At 37.3% G+C, this 21,785-nt stretch overlaps 1 protein-coding gene across 1 annotated transcript in view; it reads right to left on the bottom strand.

Annotated features, from left to right (window-relative positions):
- Positions 1-987: 987 nt before the first annotated feature.
- vipr2 (vasoactive intestinal peptide receptor 2) overlaps positions 988-21,785 on the bottom strand; it is a 51,758-nt gene continuing 30,960 nt past the window's right edge. The window contains exons 5-13 of the mRNA XM_008434738.3: positions 15,156-15,253; positions 13,190-13,322; positions 10,390-10,540; positions 9,359-9,419; positions 9,081-9,150; positions 8,252-8,343; positions 5,935-6,058; positions 5,807-5,848; positions 988-4,889 (exon numbers count right to left, since the gene is read on the bottom strand). Coding sequence (XP_008432960.1) covers positions 4,716-4,889; positions 5,807-5,848; positions 5,935-6,058; positions 8,252-8,343; positions 9,081-9,150; positions 9,359-9,419; positions 10,390-10,540; positions 13,190-13,322; positions 15,156-15,253 — 945 coding nt within the window. The 3' untranslated portion in view covers positions 988-4,715. The remainder of the gene's footprint in view (positions 4,890-5,806; positions 5,849-5,934; positions 6,059-8,251; positions 8,344-9,080; positions 9,151-9,358; positions 9,420-10,389; positions 10,541-13,189; positions 13,323-15,155; positions 15,254-21,785) is intronic.

Raw genomic sequence — 21,785 nt, 5'->3', positions numbered from 1 at the left:
GAACAGCCAATGACGCGAAGCCAAAAGTTCAGCCATCGCCTCAACGTGAACGCCGCTCTGCAGCGCTTCCTCTCCTCCCCAATTAGCAGCGTCTTTGCCTCCAGTGTCTCTGTCAAGTCCAATCAAGGCGGCCGCCGTCCCGGAGATGACTGAGCATCCAGCGCGCCGCCTCCAGGCCCGGCTGTGAGGATGCAGGAGCGCAAACGAAGGACACCGAAGAGGTGGAAGACGAGGAAAATGGAGCGAAAATGAGGAACCAGCAATTAGATCCAACTCCACTGTGGAGAGAATCCCAGAAAAAAAAAAAAACGTTTTTAGGGGATTTTATGTTGTAAAGTTTGGGATGGAAAACTAAAGTTTGTTTCAATGGTGAGAAAAAGGCAGAAACCTGTCATCAAATACCAGAAAATATATAATATGGTTTATTTGGCTACCAGTATAACTCTTTATTAAAGCCTGGCTGAAGGCTGTTTATCATCACTCCATCTCACTTTATTAATAAACTCTTTGCTGTATTTATAGTGTAATGGATTTTAAATAAGTGAGTCATGGCCTTGAGGTTTAGCATGACGAGATGCAGAGTCGAGTTTTACTTCAGAGGAAAAACGAAGAAAAAAAGCTGGAATTTGTATAATTCAGTGCAGAAGTTGAGTAATTAAAATGCCAGGAGAAGCATCTAATTTCCCACTGATATTGTTTAATTGCACTCAGTGAATTCTTAGTTATTATCAGTGAAGGTTTCTGAGACGAGGGTGGTTGCTCAGGGCTACATAGGAAGTGGGGCGGACAAATAATTTTTAAACCAAAACAAGCTTTATATTGCTTTTATGCATAAGCAGTTAATGAAGATTTGGTGTTATGTGTTATATTAACACAGACTTAACATTTATACAACCATATTATTCTGCATTATGGGAAACGGAGTTGGCTTCACAAAACTGCAGAAATGTGAAAATCTGTAAATCACGAGTTATTTTATCACACGGATAAAGTTGTTGAAATGCTATGCTTTAATTTGGATAATACAAAGTCAAGAAATCAATATAAACACCATCTCCAATAAACAAATAATGTTCAAACTTCCAAAATAAAACATCAAAAGCTACATTCACACAGTACATTGCTTAGAAAGACGACCGTTATCAGATTTAGCATGACATTCATTGTGTCTCAATACAAATGCATTGGTTCAAAGTGGAGCCAATGATCAATAATATACAATAAATATCAACATTAAGAAAGCAGTGCGTGTTTAACAGCCTGTGCTGAGCAGAAGAAACACAAAGTGAAACGTGAGATTTTTGGTAACACTTTTCTTAAGGCATACAGATTCGTGTTTCCTTAAATCTGTGCAGAAACAAAATGTTTTTACACACGTGGAGCCTTGTTATGTTTTTAATGTAGAAGAAAACCTGAGCAAAAACATGTGAAAAAGATAAAATACATAATTATTGAATATTAACAGTTGGAGATAATCTATTATGTAAGTTATTTGGGGTTCCACCAGGTGCTTTACTTGGCTGTTAGTTATTGTCACAGTAACTGTGGCTGAAGCTATAAAGTAAAACTTTCTCTGTTGATATTTATAGCTATAAAACTGTAGTTACATTTATAAAATCCACTTTTCTTTAACAACTTTAGAAGAAAAGATTTATGCTCAACGTTTTCACGAACCAGCTGGGATCAGTTTGAGATTTCACTACTTTAAGGCACATTTCTATCTGGGTCCGACTTTTTATAAATGGTTTCTGTGTCTGATAAAGTACTGAACACAGAAGGAGAACCAACAAACATGACTGACACTCACTTAAGACTTTAAGCACACAACAATAATGTGAAATTAAAGAAATGATACCAGAAGGCTTGTCGTTTCTCTGTATGCCTTAAGCCAAGTGTCAGGTTTTATTATATAGCAACAATGTAATGCAAGTTTTAGTATTCAAAGCCAAAAGCTGATCCATTTTCTTTTCATCTTTAAAATAAATATGCAACAGAATATTTAGCAATACACAAAAATAAAAGTATCTGATAACTGCAGAGCGTTTGATGAACGTTTATCCACCTCAATTATGAGCTTTGGAGAGTTTCTGTTACCAACACATTTCAAGATTTACACACATTAAGCCCAAAAGTTTGAACTTTAAAAATATGTTATAATGGAAGTAGTACTTTTTCATCAAATTAAAACATTTATTTAGTTAAAACCAGTTCTTATATCTGGCTGAAAAGTTACTTTTGTTTTATTCCTGGTGCATCAGGAACTAGACCAGTAATATTTTGTGTTTTTGCAGATTTTACCGTAGCTTCTGTTGTGGTGCCAAATGGTTTCCACTGAGCATTTTTATATGTATTACGGTAACTTTGCTATTTGGACTATTAACATGGTCTTACGTTTTCCCGTAGTCATAATTTCATCAGATCTTTGATCCTTTCCATGCACTTTGGGAGTCGGTAAAATGATTTTTACATCTAAATCTGCCAAGAATTTGAATTCTGGGTTGTTTAATATTAATGTCGGATTACAAAAAAAGTTGTTGCTGTAAAATACTAAACATCGGAGAGAAATTGTGTTAATTTTATTCACAATTTAAAGAAATAAGTGAAGTTAAAAGTGAATGAGTGAAAATAATAAGTCTTTCAGAATAAATATTTGCTTTTTGAAGCCAAATCAGTAATTTGAATCACAAAAAGTCTCAGAAATAATTATTAAAATTTGATTTTTGTTGAAACTGCAATATAAAAATAAATGGGAAACAATCAGTGGAGATACTTATGTTGCAGTTAGTAAATCAGCAAAAATATGTTCTGATAAATTAATTACCTAAAACAAGAGGAACAGAACAACCTGGCTGCTGCTGGATGGAAATAATGTCAATTAATTGTTGTTTATGCATCAATGTTTTCATCTGTTAAAGAAGTTTACTGCTAATAACTTACTGTTGTGGGTTCAAAATGTTTTTGTTTAAAGAAATGTGAATGTTTGCTTTCCAATATAACAAGAAAATGAGACAAAGTCCCTTTTCAGACGGGCAGCGAGTGAATAAATATCTACACAGAAACAACCCAGACTCACATTAAGCTCCTCTTGGAGAGTTTAGCTGAATTTCTCTCATGTAGTTTTTAGAAAATATCTCACGTTCATCTCTTTTCTGAGCAAAAACCGTAACAATGTGAAGAATCTGCAGTTTAAATGTGAGCATTGAGCTAAACATCAATTATTACACGGCTTCATGAGCTCTCCGTCTGTAATTAAAAACATCATCCCCGCTTTACCGCAGCAGCAGCAGCAGCAGCAGCAGCGAACACAAACCCAGAGCCATCGCAGCAAAGCATCACAACATGCACAGCATTTTAACAGAAGCAGCTTAAGAAATAAATGTACATTAAAATTATACCATTTTCCAGATTCTGAATTGGTACAAACTGCACTGTGAATCATCAGTGCAACATGAAGAAGCTCAGACAACCTGAGCTGAAGAGCTGACCTGGGTCAAACCTGCGTTTACGACCACAGCAGGAGGACAGTTTAACGAATCAGGTTGAAGATGCTACTCATTTTCCTGCTCAAATTATGTTTTTGAGGAAACTCCTGCAGATATTTCTAAAGCTGAACCCAAAAAAATGCAGGTTTCTCCCATGCAAAATCCATCCAAAGATTTTACTCAAGTAAAAGTAAAAAGCAGCCGACCAGGAAATCACTCGAGTAAAACAACAAAAAAAAGGATTTGGTAAAAAGTTCTGAGTAACCGATCAGATTATCAGTCATTCAATATTTAGAAATTACATCATCAGACGGAGCAAAATATAAAGTTAAGTGGAAATTTTGTTGAAAATGACAATAATTCATATAAGTAACAAAAAATATCCAAATCAGGCAAAAGAAAAATGTTTCCAAATCAGTTTATTTCTGTAAAAATCTTTGAAACTTTAATAAAATCTGCAGGTGTGAGTCTGTTTGGTGAATTTCTGGTTAAAACATGTTTTAATTCAGTGGGTAGAGAATCCAGGAGTTTTATTGTTTCTTTAGTAGCGACACTCTAAAAATAAAATTACTCAAGCAAAAGTAAAATCTACAGCATATTAAGATGTAAATTTACCGTATTTTCCGCACTATAAGGCGCACCTAAAAACCTTCGATTTCCTCAAAAGCCGACAGTGCGCCTTATATATGGACCAATACTGAGCCACAACAGGTCTAGCAACTACGGTAAGCAGCCGCAGACTTCAATTTCCCGGTAGAAGAAGCGCGCGGTGCATGCTGGGATAGTTGTCAGAACGCTGGTTTGTAATCTATTAATAAAGTTTGACTGACCTATCTATACCGACCGTCTATAATCAGGTCGTCTGCAGGTCATGTAGCACCACGTTCTCCACCAACATGCTGTGCACGAGCGGAGAAGGGTGACCATCGTCCGGCCACGCCCCGGCCCAGGAAGGCTCTCCTCGCCGACCCGAGTCGGACTGTTTTGTTGACATTCCCTTTAGTGCAGCTCCATCTAGTGGATGCATAATGTAACTCCAGCCTCTAGCGTAGCGTCTATTCTATGCGCCTTATACTGCGGAAAATACGGTAGTCAAAAAAGTTACAGAAGTAACTGCAACTCTGCTGCTGGTTCTTCCCGTCTCTTTCTCAGTGTGAATGTGTGGAACGGTTTGACCCAGGTCAACGCGGAGGCTGCGTGTGTGTTGCTTTGTGTGAAACGCCCGGCCGGGTCTCACAGAACCGTGGTCTCGGACTGCAGGATGGACTGGGCTCTGGAGCTGCGCTGGAACTGCATCATCTGCTCCGACCCGTTCCTGGAGGCGAAGGTGTTGCTGAAGTGACGAGCTCTGCTCAGGTGGCAGTTCAGACACATGCTGCGCCACTTCCTCTTCAGCTCCCCCTGAACCTGAAGGAAAAACGCTTTAAACGCCAGGAAGTGCTGCAAATCATCACAAAATGTTGATATGTTTCCACCGAATGCTCTAAATCTGGGTCTGTTCGAACATGGCTGCTTGGTGGGCAAGACTGGTGCTGGAGACTTTAACTGGTCCAAACCAGAGGAAGGAAGAGTAGCCAAAAAACAGAGCATCAGCAAAAAGTAGCAAAAATTACTCAAGTGTACAGGAAAGGACTGGGGCTACTGAACAAAAGCAAAACTGTAATATTGACTTTAATCTGATAATTTTTACTTTTTTCTAATAATTTTAACTTTAATCTTCTGAGAAGAAAGTCAGAATTATGAGATTAAAATAAAAATTGGGAGAAAAAGCCGCAAATATAAGAAAAAAAAGTCAAACTTCTGAGAAAAAAGTCAGAATTATGAGATTAAAATAAAAATTGGGAGAAAAATTTGCAAATTTAAGAAAAAAAAAGTCAAACTCGTGAAAAAAAAGTCAGAATTTTGAGACTGAAGTTAAAATTTGGATAGAACAACATCAACATTTTTAGCTTAAAGTCAAAATTCTGAAAAAAAACAACCAATTTTAAAATTTTCACAAAATTTTAAAATTGTGAAAAGAGTCAGACTTTTGAGATTAAAATCAGGATTGTGAGATTAAACTTTTTCAGTGAACCTGATTATCTTCCATACAAGGAAAAAAAATGGTAAAAAAAATTACTCAAGTAGTGAGTAACTGATCAAAACAGATGTAAAAAGTTGCAACTAATTTGGTATAAATTAGAAAAGGACAGAAGAAGAAGTTGTTACAGCTGCAAACATTAATCCTACGGATAAACAGTGAAATGTTTGTAACAAAAGAACGACTTTTGGGTTGAAAGGTGAAAACATTTCCTGCCTTTTTTTGGTAATTCATTAAAACTCACCTCACTGTTCAGGAAACAGTACAGGATGGCCACAACCAAACCCTGGAAAACAACTGCATTCAGTAAAATACCAAAAATGCCTAATTATTATTATTATTATAACTGTTTAAAGAAAGCAGCAAGCTCACCTGGAAGGACCCGAGAGCCAGGTCGAAAAATATCTTATAGTCTTCAGTGATGGATTCGTCGATGAAGACGACGTAGTGGATCCCGAACAGAGGGATGAGGAGCAGCGTGGATTTGGCCAGACGCCTGCAGCAAGCAGAGAAAACATTAAAATCCAACAGTGTTCAAATCCCGGACTGGGATTTTAGTTTTAAGCATTCGGCTTCTACGCACCACAAATTTGGAACAAACTTCCAGAAAACTGTAAAACAGCTGAAATACTGGGTGCCTTTAAATCTCAACTTAAAACCCATCTGTTTAGAGTTGCTTATGGCTAAATTAGGTTTAGAGTGCGGGTTTTGATGTCTTTGATGTTTTTATCTTTACTTTTCATCTAGTTATTAACTTATTTTTATTTCTCTTTCACACTGTCTATGTAAGGAGCCCCCCCGGAAAACATCCCAGTTAAACTAATCTATATCTAGGGGTGTGAGAATCCTTGTTAAATGGCGTTTTAACTAAAACTCTGAGGTGTGAGAATCCTTGTTAATTGGCGTTTTAACTAAAACTCTGAGGTGTGAGAATCCTTGTTAAATGGTGTTTTAACTAAAACTCTGAGGTGTGAGAATCCTTGTTAAATGGCGTTTTAACTAAAACTCTGAGGTGTGAGAATCCTTGTTAAGTGGCGTTTTAACTAAAACTCTGAGGTGTGAGAATCCTTGTTAATTGGCGTTTTAACTAAAACTCTGAGGTGTGAGAATCCTTGTTAAATGGCGTTTTAACTAAAACTCTGAGGTGTGAGAATCCTTGTTAAATGGCGTTTTAACTAAAACTCTGAGGTGTGAGAATCCTTGTTAAATGGCGTTTTAACTAAAACTCTGAGGTGTGAGAATCCTTGTTAAATGGCGTTTTAACTAAAACTCTGAGGTGTGAGAATCCTTGTTAAATGGCGTTTTAACTAAAACTCTGAGGTGTGAGAATCCTTGTTAAATGGCGTTTTAACTAAAACTCTGAGGTGTGAGAATCCTTGTTAAATTGCGTTTTAACTAAAACTCTGAGGTGTGAGAATCCTTGTTAAATTGCGTTTTAACTAAAACTCTGAGGTGTGAGAATCCTTGTTAAATGGCGTTTTAACTAAAATTCTGAGGTGTGAGACATTTAACTGAAGTCCTACGAGGGGTGCGGGTTTTAATGTTTTTATCTTTTTTTAACCTCTTTTTAATTCTCTTTGTCTTTCTAACTGTTTGTTTACTGTCACGTAGTTTTATTTTAATTATGTGAAGCACTTTGAAATGCCTTGCTGCTGAAATGTGCTATACAAATAAAATTTGATTTGATATTCCCAGAGCTTAAATGAACTTTATGACTCCTCTGGCTTTCTCCAAAATTACAAAAATATAAATGTTTGGTCAGTTGATCACTCGCTGTGTAATTATCTTAATAGATACACTGAAAAACACAAAATATTACCACTTTTTTTGGTCCAGTTTTTAGTGAAAATGCCTCACTGCACTTGAAATAAGATAAAAAACTAAAACTTACAAGTAACTTTTCAGCAAAATATAGGAGCTTATTTTAAAGTCAATAAATCCTTAATATTGATGAAAAAGACATTGTTTTCAGTAGGAGACTGAGAATCATATGAATTTAATAGTAAAAATGAATTTATAATATTCAAATAGGAGAAGAATACACATATTATTACAATAACAGAAGATCTGACAATTATTAAAGAGAAAATAAGAAATATTAATCCAGGGGAGGTGATAAAAACAGACGATGCTGATGTGTAACAGCTGAGTGAGAAAAGAAGAATAAACACAGGTGATGATGACATATCAGGTAAAAAGTAAGGAAATAACTTAAACTTATTCAAAACATGAAATAAGATTCAAAACCAAATCTCAAAATAAACAAAACACCTTCACACAGATTTGCTAAAGTTTATTCAAGGTTATAATAAACAAGTCAGTTGTGGAACAAACTGGATTTTTCCAGCTTTTCTACATTTTATCACTTTATTACTTCAACAAAGATTTCAGGATAAAGATGCTTGAAGATTCAAAACATAGTTTCTAGTTGGGAGTTTTCATCAGACGGTAGAAAAAGACGCAACGCAGCAAAAGCAGAGATTTGATCGTCTTTTATTGAGGCCTCATCATGAGACGCTGCCCTGGTCAGTTAGTGTCAGGAAACAGCTGGAGAAAACAAAACGCACAACACAAAGTGCATTTTCTGAATATACTTTGAAGCTTTCAGCTGAATTTAGTCCGACTGACTGAGGAGGTGTGAACTATTAGCATGAATGCTGAATAAAAGCAGAAGGTCTGTGTGGGTGACCTGTACTGTGATTGGTCGTTGCCGCCGATGTCGGGACATCGCAGCTTCTGAACCAAGATCCGAATGATGTTGATGAACTGGACGAAGTTGACCTGGAAACAGAAGAAGAATAGCAGGAAATATCTGACAGCCTGAGGCAGAAACACAAAGTTTCTGAATGTTTGATCCAAGCAGAGTTGGGTAACTTGTTACATTTACTTGAGTAACTTTTTTGAAAAAGAAAAAAAAGTACGTTTGGAGTATTTTTATTGGCTGTTCTTTTTACTTTTACTTGAGTAAATTCATTATGAAGCATCTCTGATCTTAGTTTCTGGATTTTAAAATGCATAAAACTGCACCCCAGTCTCCACAGCTGCAGCATGTTCAGTGCTGCAGCATGTTTAGTGCTGCAGCTGTTTAGCCTTCAGTGTTTCTTCAGAGCCACTTCTCCCTGCAGAGACCTTTAAAGGTTGGGAGAGCTGACTGTGAGACGCCGGCCGGTCAGCGGGAGGAAACCCAGCAGGAAGTCTGGTGATTTTAATGCCCACAGACGAGGATTTCTCAAACCTGAAACCACAGCTACTGCTGCAGCAAAGCTCACTGGTGCATGCTAATTGGACAGATTTTTCAGCCCTATTAAAACCCCAAAAGATGGAGCCATCAGTAGCATTTATTTTTCTTTAATTCATACTTGGAAAGCAGCACTAAAACAATGTTTTCCACTTTATGTTTAAATTTCCTGAAAGAAAAAACAAGAAACGTTTCAACACCTCCAATAAGTTGTACATTTACGTCTAGCCTCATATATTTACTAATTATTAAAACAGAGCGATAATAAACATCAACCTACCAAAATGGAGACTACAATCGGGCCGTTGATCACCCAGTTGGGAATGGGATTGTCGTTCCTTTCCCAGCATCTACAAGGAACATCAGCGGAAAACAAATCCTCTAAATGTGAAGCAATTATTTATTATTTCTTTTCCCCCACAGAATAAAAAGTCAAATTAAAAGCTGGATTTTTCTACATTGTTCAAACTGGCAAATCTTAATTCCTTTCACACATGTCATGTTGGCGTGAGCGGATATGATGTCGTTTACGGGCCGGCGGGTAAGAGAGGAACTCACCCCGTGTCTTCCAGGTAAATCCTGGTCATTACCCACACAGAGACGAACACAGTGGGGATTCCTGAACAACAGAGATTTTTATATCAAACCACAAAGAAGAACTGTGGGAATGAAACATCAGCCCTCTGCTACTCTGGAAAATTATTTTCTTCTGACTGATGAAGTGCAGGATGAACTGAAATTTGCTAAACTTGGAGTTTTATTCTTATTTTCTCAAATATTCGCAGTATTAGTGCTTTATTAGAGTTTAGGTTTAAATTTACTTTTCTTATTTTCATAATGTTTCCTGAACCTCATGTTTTGGAGAAGATGCATGAAAAAAGTGCACAACTTAGTTTTTTTGAAAAAAATTTGCCATTTTTTGTAGCGATTTGTGTAAAACAATAAAACATTGTGAGATCTCCCACATCCTGTTTGAACCATACAGTCTATGTTCCCAAATAACAACAAATACAACCCGGGAAGCACAAATTAGATTAGATTTAATTCAAAAATACTTTTATTACTCCCAAGAACATGGGATTAAATATCAACAATGTCGCATTTGGAAGAAAATGGGGAAGATTGCGAGCCTAAAAACAACATCTGGACTGTAAAGTACAAACTCCAAAAATAGAAATCATGAGAAAAGAACATCATGTGGACACAATCAGGGAAGTGAAAGCTTGGGTACGAACGGCTCTTCCATGGGACAATGACCTGGAATATAGAGTGGATTACCGTAAACTGAATGAATGTTTAGGAAAAGTGGTTTAAAAGCCCTGATGTTAGTTTTATAGAAAATGAGCGGCTTGAGCTGGGAAACTTTGTTCAAGCCAAACCAAATCCCAGTTCTGACAGGGTCAAAAATTCCCACAAATTATCGGTAGAAGCTTGTGGAAGGAAATCCAAATGTTTATTTAGCATTTCTACCAAATAGGAAGGAAATATAAACTAAAAGTAAAAACAGAAACATTTTAATCTAATTTAATGTCAACCATCGAAGAATGCCTCTTGGGTTAAGTTAGGATTTTTTAAACGGGGTTACCTACCCCAGCCGATAAACATGTAAATAATGAAGTGCTGGTTCTCAGAGAAGATGACCACCAGCAGGGTGTGGAGGTAGAGGCCCTCCACCAGCAGCCAGAAGAAGTTAGCCATGATGAAGTAATGGAAAAACACCAAACTGGCTTTGCATCCCACCTGAAGGAAACACACAGAGCTGCTGTCAGAGCACATTTCTGACAAATCAGCATTAAATTTGGTTTCTAAAATGTGCAGTAATGCAGTCACTGCAAATGGTACGACTGAGGAAAAAAAGGAGAAAATTTCCACCAAAAAATTCAAATATTTTAAGAATTACAGAAAATTTCCTGTTTTTTTTTTTTGTGGAAATTTTCTGTAATTCTTAAAAAAAGAGTTTCAAAAGTTGAAAATGTGCTTGACTTTACAAACTCGTTTAAAAAAAAATTCTAGAAAATTTTTGAGATTAATCTCAAAACTTCTCAGCTTTCTAAGATAACTAATTTTCAAGTTTTCAAACTCATTTCTAAGTTTTTTCTAGAAAATTTCTGACAAATATCTTTTAAATTCAGACATTTCCAAATTTTTCTAGAAAATTTCTGAGATTAATCTAAAAATCTCTAATATTTCCTAACAAATATTCACACTTTCAAACATTTCCAAGTTTTTTCTAGAAAATTTCTGAGTATAACTTCAAAATTTCTGAGATTTTTTTCTAGCAAATTTTCAAGTTTTAAACTGACACATTTCCAAGCTTTTCTAGAATATTTCTGAGATTAATCTCAAAACTTCTCAGCTTTCTAAACTAACTAATTTTCAAGTTTTCAAACTCATTTCTAAGTTTTTTCTGGAAAATTTCTGACAAATATCTATTTCTAACAAGTTTTAAGTTTTTAAATTCAGACATTTCCAAGTTTTTTCTAGAAAATTTCTGAGATTAATCTAAAAATCTCTGATGTTTTCTAACAAATATTCACACTTTCAAACATTTCCAAGTTTTTTCTAGAAAATTTCTGAGTATAACTTCAAAATTTCTGAGATTTTTTCTAGCAAATTTTCAAGTTTTAAACTGACACATTTCCAGGTTTTTCTAGAATATTTCTGAGATTAATCTAAAAACTTCTCAGCTTTCTAAGCTAACTAATTTTCAAGTTTTCAAACTCATTTCTAAGTTTTTTCTAGAAAATTTCTGAGATTAATCTAAAAATCTCTAATATTTCCTAACAAATATTCACACTTTCAAACATTTCCAAGTTTTTTCTAGAAATTTTCTGTGATTAATCTCAAAATTTCACAGTTTTTTGGCAGAAATTTACTCCTTTTTTCTACCTATAGTGCCCTAATACTGTGGAGGAAAGAAACAGATACTTTTCACTCAAATGAACATATTTTCATGGTCTTTACTCTTTTATTAAATGGACTACAGCAAAATCTTTCAAAGAGATGTGAATACTTTTGCAGAACTCTATAAAACTTATTCTCTATTGTTGATCTTTTAAAATCTGACCAGAAAGGAGGATTAATTAATCTGTTGCTCTTTGTTCTAGTTTAAAATCGGGTCGCTGGGAGGACAAACTTCATTTTGCAGCACATAATGTCAGTTTAAAGTTCAGAGTCGCTGCAGTTACCGCAGAACATGTTCCCAATGTTAGACGTCAGGCAGGTAGAGGACAAACATGAGCAAAGTCAGATTGAGGGCAGAAGAAAAGAAGCTTTTATTGGTTTAGAGGTTCAGAAACACTGAGGATGTTATGAAGAACAATAAAGTTTCACAACAAATATAGAATTAGGAACAGAAAACTTTGTAACACTGAGACCTGGAAACATTTCCTTGTTAAAATGACTCAAAACTGAAATTATGTAAAGATGGAAAAATGTAAAATGTTTTGGTTATATTAAAAAAATAGTGTGTGCCTCAATAAAACAAAGAGATAAATGAATAAATAAATAAAACAAAAGAACATAATTTAATAAAATTTGATTTCTTCAGGGCTGAAACTGCAGTGTAATGAATAAAGGAGGTGAAAATGTCAACATTTCTACTTCAGACTATCAATAATATGAACTTAAACCTGATTAGTTTCCTCATTTTGTCATTTTATTCCAGATTATTTCTGCTTTGTGATCAATCAGTCTCATAATCAATTAATTTAACCATTAATAAGTTTATTTCTTTTAGTAGTCAAGTATTCTCATAAATTGAAGGCTAAAAAAAACACTTGAAGAAGAAATTCTCCATATTAATCTAACCTATAACTATTCTCTATTTGAGAAAGACCTTCCCTGAATGTGGTTTGTTCTCCTCCCATTTGCATGTGACCTTATTTCCTGGGTCAAAGCAGAAGTTATTGACCCGGGTTTAAGTAATTGTGCATTCAGGCTGGACCTGGATGCACAGAAAGCTGCAGAAAATGAACCCAACAAACACGCAGACCACAGATTTATGCCCCTTTCACATGTAAACGCTGGATTTTTGAGTTTCAGTTTGTTTGCAGTGGCCAGCAGTTTCACCAGAGCCACGACAGAGACGCAGCATTCAGCTTCACAAACGTCCAGAAAACTAAAAAGATGCAGAAACACTGAGTTCCTTCAAATCAATGCTAAAGCCCCACCTAGAGATGCCTTTGATTAATAGTAAATGGAACATTGATCAAAATATTTGATGAAAATGTAAAGTTTACTGCATGTTTCATAATTGGTATAAAGCACTTTGAACTGCTTTCTTGCTGGTATAATTTGCGACTTTGTTTTCCCTTTACTGCGCCGTCTCTGTGAAATAATAACCCAAAACGTTGGAGTGACTGGACGTTCTGCTGGCTGTGACCTCACCAGAGACGGCTGGTTGGAGCACTGCGAGCTTCGGTTGAAGACGATGGCGTCTTTGACGAGGACGGCCACGGCTCGCAGGATGAAGGAGATGAAGAGGTTCAGGTGGATGTAGTTCCTGGTGCAGTGGAGCCTCCTGTGCAAACGTTGCACAACATAAAGATAAAGAGGGAAATTAGTAAAATATCTGTTAAATATGACGATGCAACAAATCAATTCATCTCATGATAAATTAACGCAAGCTCCACAAAATACTCGACTATCACCTGTTGTGAAAAACAATGTTTACAGACACTTTGAAACTAATTGTATTTGTTCTTTTGGTTGTTTTATTTATTTATTTTGGATATTTAAAATATCTTCTGGATTCTGTGTTAAATGTTTGCTAGAAATTAAAGTTACTGAGCTTGAAAATGGTTCCAAAACGACTTATAGGACAATTTATCATCCAGCAAAATGAGTTTGAATTATTTAAAAGCATTAAAAATGATTAAAAACATCTGATTTATACATTTTCCAACTATAATCCTAGGAGGAGCAACATTTTCCTCTTCGTCATAAAAAACTTGCACTGCCTTCTTTTGCAATGGTGATTACTTTGTTCTCTCAAAACAGCAAACATGTAATTAATGCAATTAAAACCTTTGAGCTGAAAACAATAATTATATTTTTCATGACCTGCAGAAACAAACACTTTTAACTTGAGAAATGAAAAAGCCGTGAAATGCAAATGTGATCCATTAGTCGCAGAGTCATTGCTTGCCAATTTAAAATCCAATTAAACTCACTGGAAGCTCTTCCTCAAGCTTCACTGATCTGCCAATTAAAGCACGGAGGGACAAAGAAATGCACAAAGACTTTGGTGGCTTAAAATTAAATATTTCAAACATAAAACGTGGTTTCGGTTTTTGAAAGCAATCAAAAACTTTCAAAGGATTTTTAAAGCAAATTCAATCAAATGAGAGGAAAAAAAGGGAGGAAATGTACATTTTTATGACAAGTTCAAGACTTTGAATAAAGAACTTAGACAGGAAATTAATACCTAAAAGCCTTCAGAGGGAGCCGAACACAAAAGAGTCTTAATTACTCTGGGGTCTTGATTGCTAGCTTGAAGATGCTCATCATGAGGTAATTATTACAAGTTTGGTCGCCTGCTGTCTGTGCAAGCTGGAGATTTTCAATCAAAGCTTGAAGAACCGTTAAAAGAAGTAAAAAACAAGAGAAAAGGGTCAAATACTCTAAACATGTCGTCAGTTTTCCCAGCTGGAAAAGTTTAAAAGTTTTTTCCGACTTCATATTTATGGTCTCCATTCAACAGTTTCCAGTTAATGTCTAAAATACAGTTTTAGTGCAAAATTAAACAGTTTGCATGTTTTATTAGAAAAATCATTAAGAGGTTTGTATTTAGATTAATACTAAAACTTTAATGATGTCCAGTTTATAATATTAAAGCTTTACCAGGTTTAAATCTGTGCTCTGTGTTAAAATATAAGTATTTATGGGATATTTTGTCATTTGTGAGGTCAAGTACTGATGTTGGATGAGATTACCAGGCTTGCAGTTTTCACTCTAATTCATTCAAAATGGTTTCTATCAGATTCTGTAACAAGTCAGTAAAATTCTTGAGCAAACCTCAGACAAACAAACAGTGTTATAATGGCAGCCGTAGAGAAACTCAATGAGTTGAGACATTTCTTGAGTCATTTTTGCCAAAACTGAGGCAAAAACGACAGGCAAGAAAATTCCCCAACGAGTTGTACATCAGGTTTGTAAAGTCATTTACAGGACATAACAAATAACCTAACACACAAAATGAGTGAGTAATAATTTAAACAATATGAGTTTATGAAAATCAGCCTTCAAGGAAAATGCTAAAAACTAAACCTTAAATACCGCAGTTATGTTTTCATGCTGCCATAAACCGACTAGGTTTTCATATATAACATACTGTTGAAGTATTTGGTCTTACCGGAAGAGACAGAGGATGGCGCTGCCCGTCGTCAGGGCGATCAGAGACAAACTGTGGCCCAGTGTGTACAACGTCTGAACCACCACGTAGAAGACCAGCTGTGGACAAACAGAAAACACTTTAAATCATAATTTTCAGGTTGGTTTCATGCTTTGTCCGGCCCGTAAGAAAGACTGAAGCTTTTATTAGATATTGAATGCTTTATTTCTCAACAAGAACATTTTCTTTACACCATGGTGCTTTAATAAAAACAGTGCAAAGTAGTTAAATTCAAGATAATCAAATCTTACACCAAAACACAGAGCAGAGGCAGTGCTAAAAAAAAAAACGTAAGTTATAAAGCTATGACCAGATCACTCCCCAGACAGGAATTATGGAAAAACTCAAAAGATGAGCTGAGGAGAGGAGAGCAGGGTGAACTACAGTAAAGGGCATTCTGGGTAAACGCAACCAAAACAAACGCAGTGGGAGAAATAGCTCACGGTCTTTTACCTTTAAATCCTACAACCGCTAAAATCTGATGCCACTTCATATTAGTTTATATGACGGAGTATCAGCTACGAACAAATATAAAATTTCAAGAATAAAGTCAAAATAATACAAGAATAAAGTTGTAATAATATAAAATTAAGGTATTATGACATCATTGTGGGGCTGCACAGTGGCGCAGTTGGTAGAGCATGGTGGGTTTTCTCCAGGTACTCTGGTTTCCTCCCACAGTCCAAAAACATGACTATCAGGTTAATTGGTCTTTCCAAATTGTCCCTAGGTGTGAGTGTGTGTGTGCATGGTTGTGTGTCCTGTGTGTCTCTGTGTTGCCCTACAACAGACTGGCGACCTGTCCAGGGTGACCCCGCCCCTCGCCCGAAACGTTAGCTGGAGAGGAACCAGCAACCCTCCCGACCCCACTGAGGGACAAGGGTGTAAGAAAATGGATGGATGGATGAATGGATGGATGGATGACGTTATTGTCATAATTTTATTTTTTCTTGGCGTGGCATTAATACTCCATCATTTTGCAGAGAAGGAAGTTGTGCTTTTGTCTTCCTCTGAGGTTTTTGTGTTGCTTCCTTCAGCGGTTCGTGGCACAGCGCCCCCACAGGAGACAGGGGGGAACAACTGGTTTGAAATGCAGCGTGAAAGCAAAACGCAGCAGCTAAAAATGCCAAATGTTGCACTTTTGGTTCCTATAATCAAACTGAGTCTATCGGAATATCAGGTGCAAAAACACCTTCAATATGTTGTCCTGAATATTTCATGCTGGTTTGTTTAGGATTATACAAAGTATAAATTGTAAGGGGGTTGATGTTTTTTTTTAAAAACAATTCATTAATCTAGACAATGAGTTCAAAAAGTGACGTTTCAAATATCGTGAGGGTAAAATAGCAGTCTGCTGTGTTAGCTGGAGCTCAACTAGAAAAGGTGATTTAAAAATATAGTCATTTGCTTCAAGTTACATAACTTCAGATTTGGAGCAGAAAGATTAAACCGGCCGGGTCAAACAATAAAGACAGAGTTATGAGACCACTAATCGTTCGGTCTTCCTTCTGGATCAACTAGTTTAAACAACAAGCAGCATTAGAAGCTTAAAGTCTTACTGACTGCATCGTTATTAGATCACATCTCCCCGTTTCTGTTGAGCTAGCCTGCTTACAGCTCGGTGATTTCAGCTGAAATTAAGAGAGGAGAGCAGGACAGGGTGACATGAAGCGAGAGAGAGAAAGAGACAGAGAGAGGACAGCACAATGAGCAATTCAGCCGAGCCATTTGTGACACAAAACGAGCAAAACAAGCGAACAGGAGGAAGCCGCGGTTACACAACAAAAAAGAGCAGAAAACAGGAGCAGAGTGGAGAGCAGAAGGTGGATTTCACGGCTGACATGTCGTACAGAAGCCACCGAAATAAGATCACAAAGGCAGAAAAATCAACATCCTCACAATTTATGATAAATTAAAAAAACTGGTAGCTATTTAAATACACAAAAATTCAAAACATGGGAATACAATATGTGATATTTTAGCTAGTTTCAACTGAATTCAGGAACATCAAAACTCATTTGCTCATTAATCTAAAACCTTCACAGTCCACTAACTTATTTTGTTAGATGGTCTATGTATGTTATGTATTTTTAGTTTAAGTTGAATGTGTGAACCCCAGGAAAAGTAGATTTAGGGAACCTAAACTACTGGGGATCCAAATAAAAGAAAGAAAAATTAGGAAAAAGCTCAACAACCCAATAAAGAAAGTTGGTTTTGTTCTAGAAACTCTGGAGATGATGGAGCAAAGAAGGACCTTATTTAGCACCGCTGCAACACTGACTGCTACAGGAGAGCCTTCCTGCCATCAGTATTTGAAGGAAACTGTATCAATTATAGCAACATTTAGCTAATTATCCTCTGGGCTCAATAAAGTATTTTTAAATCGAATGAGGAGCCATTGCAGACCGATCTAGAGTCTAAATTAGTCATGAAAATCAATTTGAAACAGGGAATTATCTCTAATATGAATCTTTAAATCATGTTCAGTTGCACTAAAATGCACACGGACACCCCGGTACGCCTTTCCATTTGGTTTTCCTGTGACGGATAGTGTGCAGTTGAAGGTTCTTGCAGGGAGATGATGAAGACGGAAATAATCTCATGACATTCCTGGCGATCCTCGAGGCGCCGCAGTGACAAACGTCATCCAGAGCAGCTGTCAATCCAGATGACATGCGGCTCCCTGCGTCCGCCACGACAGCAGCAGAGCCACTTATTCAACAAAAACAAGGCCAGCAGGACGCAACGTGTCTTAAATACAAAATAAATAAATAAAAATGTTTCCCTCTTATTTAACAAAATATAAAAAACATACAAAAATAAGAGATATCAGCATTTTACATGTAGCTTCCTTTTAGTCATCTAATTACACATTTAAATTCAGAATATATAAGTAAATGAACAGGGGAACAAACAACAAAACCACAATAAAATAAACAATTAAAACCAAAATGAAAACAAAACCTGGGATTTATAGCAAATTAAACTGTTATTATTGAGAAAAGTTTGACTCTTAGGGCTGTAAAACATTTTTAAAGATTCACAAAATGATTGTTTTTAATGCTTAAAAAAAAAGTTAAACATTTATGCATCAATCAAGTTTATTTGCATATTTCAGTAACAAAGCAGTTCAAAGTTCTTTATCATAAAAACACATAAAAAACACCAACCAGTGAAAACCAGTAAGAAACTTTACATTTTGATGATCATCATAAAAATAATCATTAAATATTAACGTAAAATTTGGAAAGCAGTATAATATTTTTTAATTCCTTATTTAAATTACATATTTTTACAGAAAAATAATAAATTTGAAGAGACTTAGATAACAAGCATTGTATTTCCGTCTAAATATTATTTACAATCTCACTCATAAAACTAATTATTGATTCCAATTGAGATTTACAAACATAATAAATTTCTAAGTGAAGTTCAGTGTGTAAGAAAATGTTAAATTAAAGCAGCAAATGTTTTCCTTCAGTTCCTTAGACTTTTCTCTGCCTGCATGTTTTTAATGCCACCCAGCATGAGCTGCACATGCTTCCTCCCAAAGCCCAGATGTGGCAGAAGGGAGCTGGAATTGAACCTACAACCTTCCGACCACAAGACAACAACTCTACCCACAGAGCCACAGTCACATACCAGCGAATCTGTCCTGGTCAGCTTGAGTCATGGTCAGTCGTGGGATACAAATATTGAACTTAATTATTTCAAGTCAAAGTAAAAAGGTCCTTTAAGGAAAAGATTTAAATTAGAGTATATTTAGAGGACACTGTAAAAAGAGATCCGATTCTGTTCATTACTTTTATGGACAGAATTTCTAGGCGCAGCCGAGGTGTTGAGGGGATCCATTTTGGTGGCCTTAGGATCGCATCTCTGCTTTTTGCGGATGATGTGGTCCCGTTGGCTTCATCGGAACGTGATCTGCAGCTCTCACTGGAGCGGTTCGCAGCCGAGTGTGAAGCGGCCGGGATGAGGCTCAGTGCCTCCAAATCCGAGGCCATGGTCTTGAGCCGGAAAAGGGTAGAGTGCCTTCTCCGGGTCAGGGGGGTCGTCCTGCCTCAAGTGGAGGAGTTTAAGTATCTGGGGATCTTGTTCATGAATGAGGGAAGAAGGGAGCGGGAGATCGACAGGCGGATTGGGGCAGCGTCTACTGTGAAGCGGGCGCTGTACCGGTCCGTCGTGGTGAAGAGAGAGCTGAGCCAAAAAGCGAAGCTCTCGATTTACCGGTCGATCTACGTTCCCACCCTCATCTATGGTCATGAGCTTTAGGTCATGACCGAAAGAACTAGATCACGGATACAAGCGGCCGAAATGGGTTTCCTCCGCAGGGTGGCTGCTCTCCCTTAGAGATAGGGTGAGAAGCTCGGTCATCTGGGAGGGACTCAGAGTAGAGCCGCTGCTCCTCCACGTCGAGAGGAGCCAGTTGAGGCTCGGGCATCTGGTCAGGATGCCTCCTGGACGCCTCCCTGGTGAGGTGTTCCGGGCACGTCCCACCTGGAGGAGGCCTCGGGGAAGACCCAGGACACGCTGGAGGGATTACGTCTCTCGGCTGGCCTGGGAACGCCTTGGGGTTCCTGGAGGAGCTGGAAGAAGTGGCTGGGGAGAGGGAAGTCTGGGCCTCCCTTCTGAAGCTGCTGCCCCCGCGACCCGACCCCGGATAAGCGGCAGAAAATGAATGGATGGATGTAAAAAGAGTTTTTCAAAATATTTAGTTTGGAACTACTTAAAAGTTTGAGTTAACTTTCTGTAGAATTAAGTAAAAGAGATTTTAAATGTTTATTAGAAGAAAATAAATGATTTTAGTAAGAGTAACTTAAATCTGTTGTCTTAAACATACTTAATAAATTTGTTAAATAAAATTAACAAATTGAGTTGGTTGATTAGAATATATTGAATTGGTTAAACTTAATAAATTAAGTTGGATAAACTTAATTGAATTGCTTGTTACCTATGGAAGCAATTCAATTAAGTTGGTTCAACTATTTTCTTTTTAGAGTGTAAGTTTTGAGTTAAATGAACACAAAAAAGTAAGTTGGCATAGCAAAAGCAAAAGAATCAAGTTAAATTAATGTAAATAAGTCCAAAAGATGAACTTCAGCCCAAGAAACACTTTTTAGAGTGCACTTTATGGCAGAAACAGTTTTTTATGCCATAAAGTAAAAAAAGGGAACCGTTTTCTCTTTGTAGTGATTTCCTTGAAGGTTTTGTCGGATGTAAATGTTTCTCTTGTGTCGCTGCAGAGCTGGTGCAGCGAGGCGGTTGGTGCGTCTCGTGAGCTGAAGAGCCTCATTAACTCGACTGTGTTGGAGGGTGAAAGGAAACTTGAACAGAACGTTGAACGTGAACACGACTTTTCAGGCTTTGTTAGCGATAAACGGTTTTATTCAGAACGGTCTCTCTGCTTCGTAAACCTCGGATTGGAACTAGAAACAAATTAATTTGACATTAAAATGACCATCATGGACCATCGAGTACAGAAACGGATGAGTGGAGCATAGAAACATCAATCTGCAACATTTAATCCGACATTTTTACTCTTCATCTGTTAGGGGGGGGGGAGGGGGCTGATGACATCATCATCAGTTATGTTAATGTTTACATTAGAAAAGACACCTGATTAGGCTGCACAGTGGTGCAGTTGGTAGAGCTGTTGCCTTGCAGCAAGAAGGTTCTGGGTTCGATTCCCGGCCCCGGTCTTTCTGCATGGAGTTTGCATGTTCTCCCTGTGCATGGTGGGTTTTCTCCTGGTACTCCGGTTTCCTCCCACAGTCCAAAAACATGACTGTCAGGTTAATTGGTCTCTCCAAATTGTCCCTAGGTGTGAGTGTGTGTGTGCATGGTTGTTTGTCCTGTGTGTCTCTGTGTTGCCCTGCGACAGACTGGTGACCTGTCCAGGGTGACCCCGCCTCTCGCCCGGAACGTTAGCTGGAGAGGCACCAGCACCTCCTGACCCCATTAAGGGACAAGGGTGTAAGAAAATGGATGGATGGATGGACGACCACCTTACTAAGGAAATTACCATCAGAGGAAGAGAATGCAGTGAGTTACAGGCAGTGATCCAATCGGCCAAAACAACAGGAGACTGGTGTCTCCATCCATCCATCTGTTCTTCATTGATCTGTTCATCATCCATCCACCTGAACTGGACCGTCAGCGAGTCTGGATGTTCAGAAAAATAAATTCTGACCACAACGTTTGTCATGCTGCTTTTCTTTTATGCTCAGAAAAAAACCCCCTCAGTTTTTGGCACTTTAAAAGCTTTTTCATATTTCCCTGTGATGTATGTATAAAAACCAGTGAATACATTCTGTAATTGTTGTCCCGTCTTCCTTTGTCCTGAGAGACGGTCCACTTCTCTCTGCCAGAAGCTTGTTATTGTTTAGGACGTCGTGGCTGATTGGTCGAGTGTCAACAGAGAAGCTGAACCCAGAGAGACCGGCTGGAAGTTAGAGGAGCACAATGGACGATTCAGAGGAAGAACGGGACCCAGACTGAGGCCAAACGCTGTTCACATCACAAATCCCTCTGAAGGGTCCAAACGCTTGAGAGAAAAATAAAAACACAGAACTTCCTCTGAAACAACCAGCT

The sequence above is a fragment of the Poecilia reticulata genome, chromosome 17, assembly GCF_904066995.2.
Source record: "Poecilia reticulata chromosome 17, P_reticulata-male-v2, whole genome shotgun sequence".
NCBI classification, from domain to species: domain Eukaryota; kingdom Metazoa; phylum Chordata; class Actinopteri; order Cyprinodontiformes; family Poeciliidae; genus Poecilia; species Poecilia reticulata.
The sequence above is the reverse complement of the archived record's forward strand: the minus strand, read 5'-3'. Positions and strand labels throughout refer to the sequence as shown.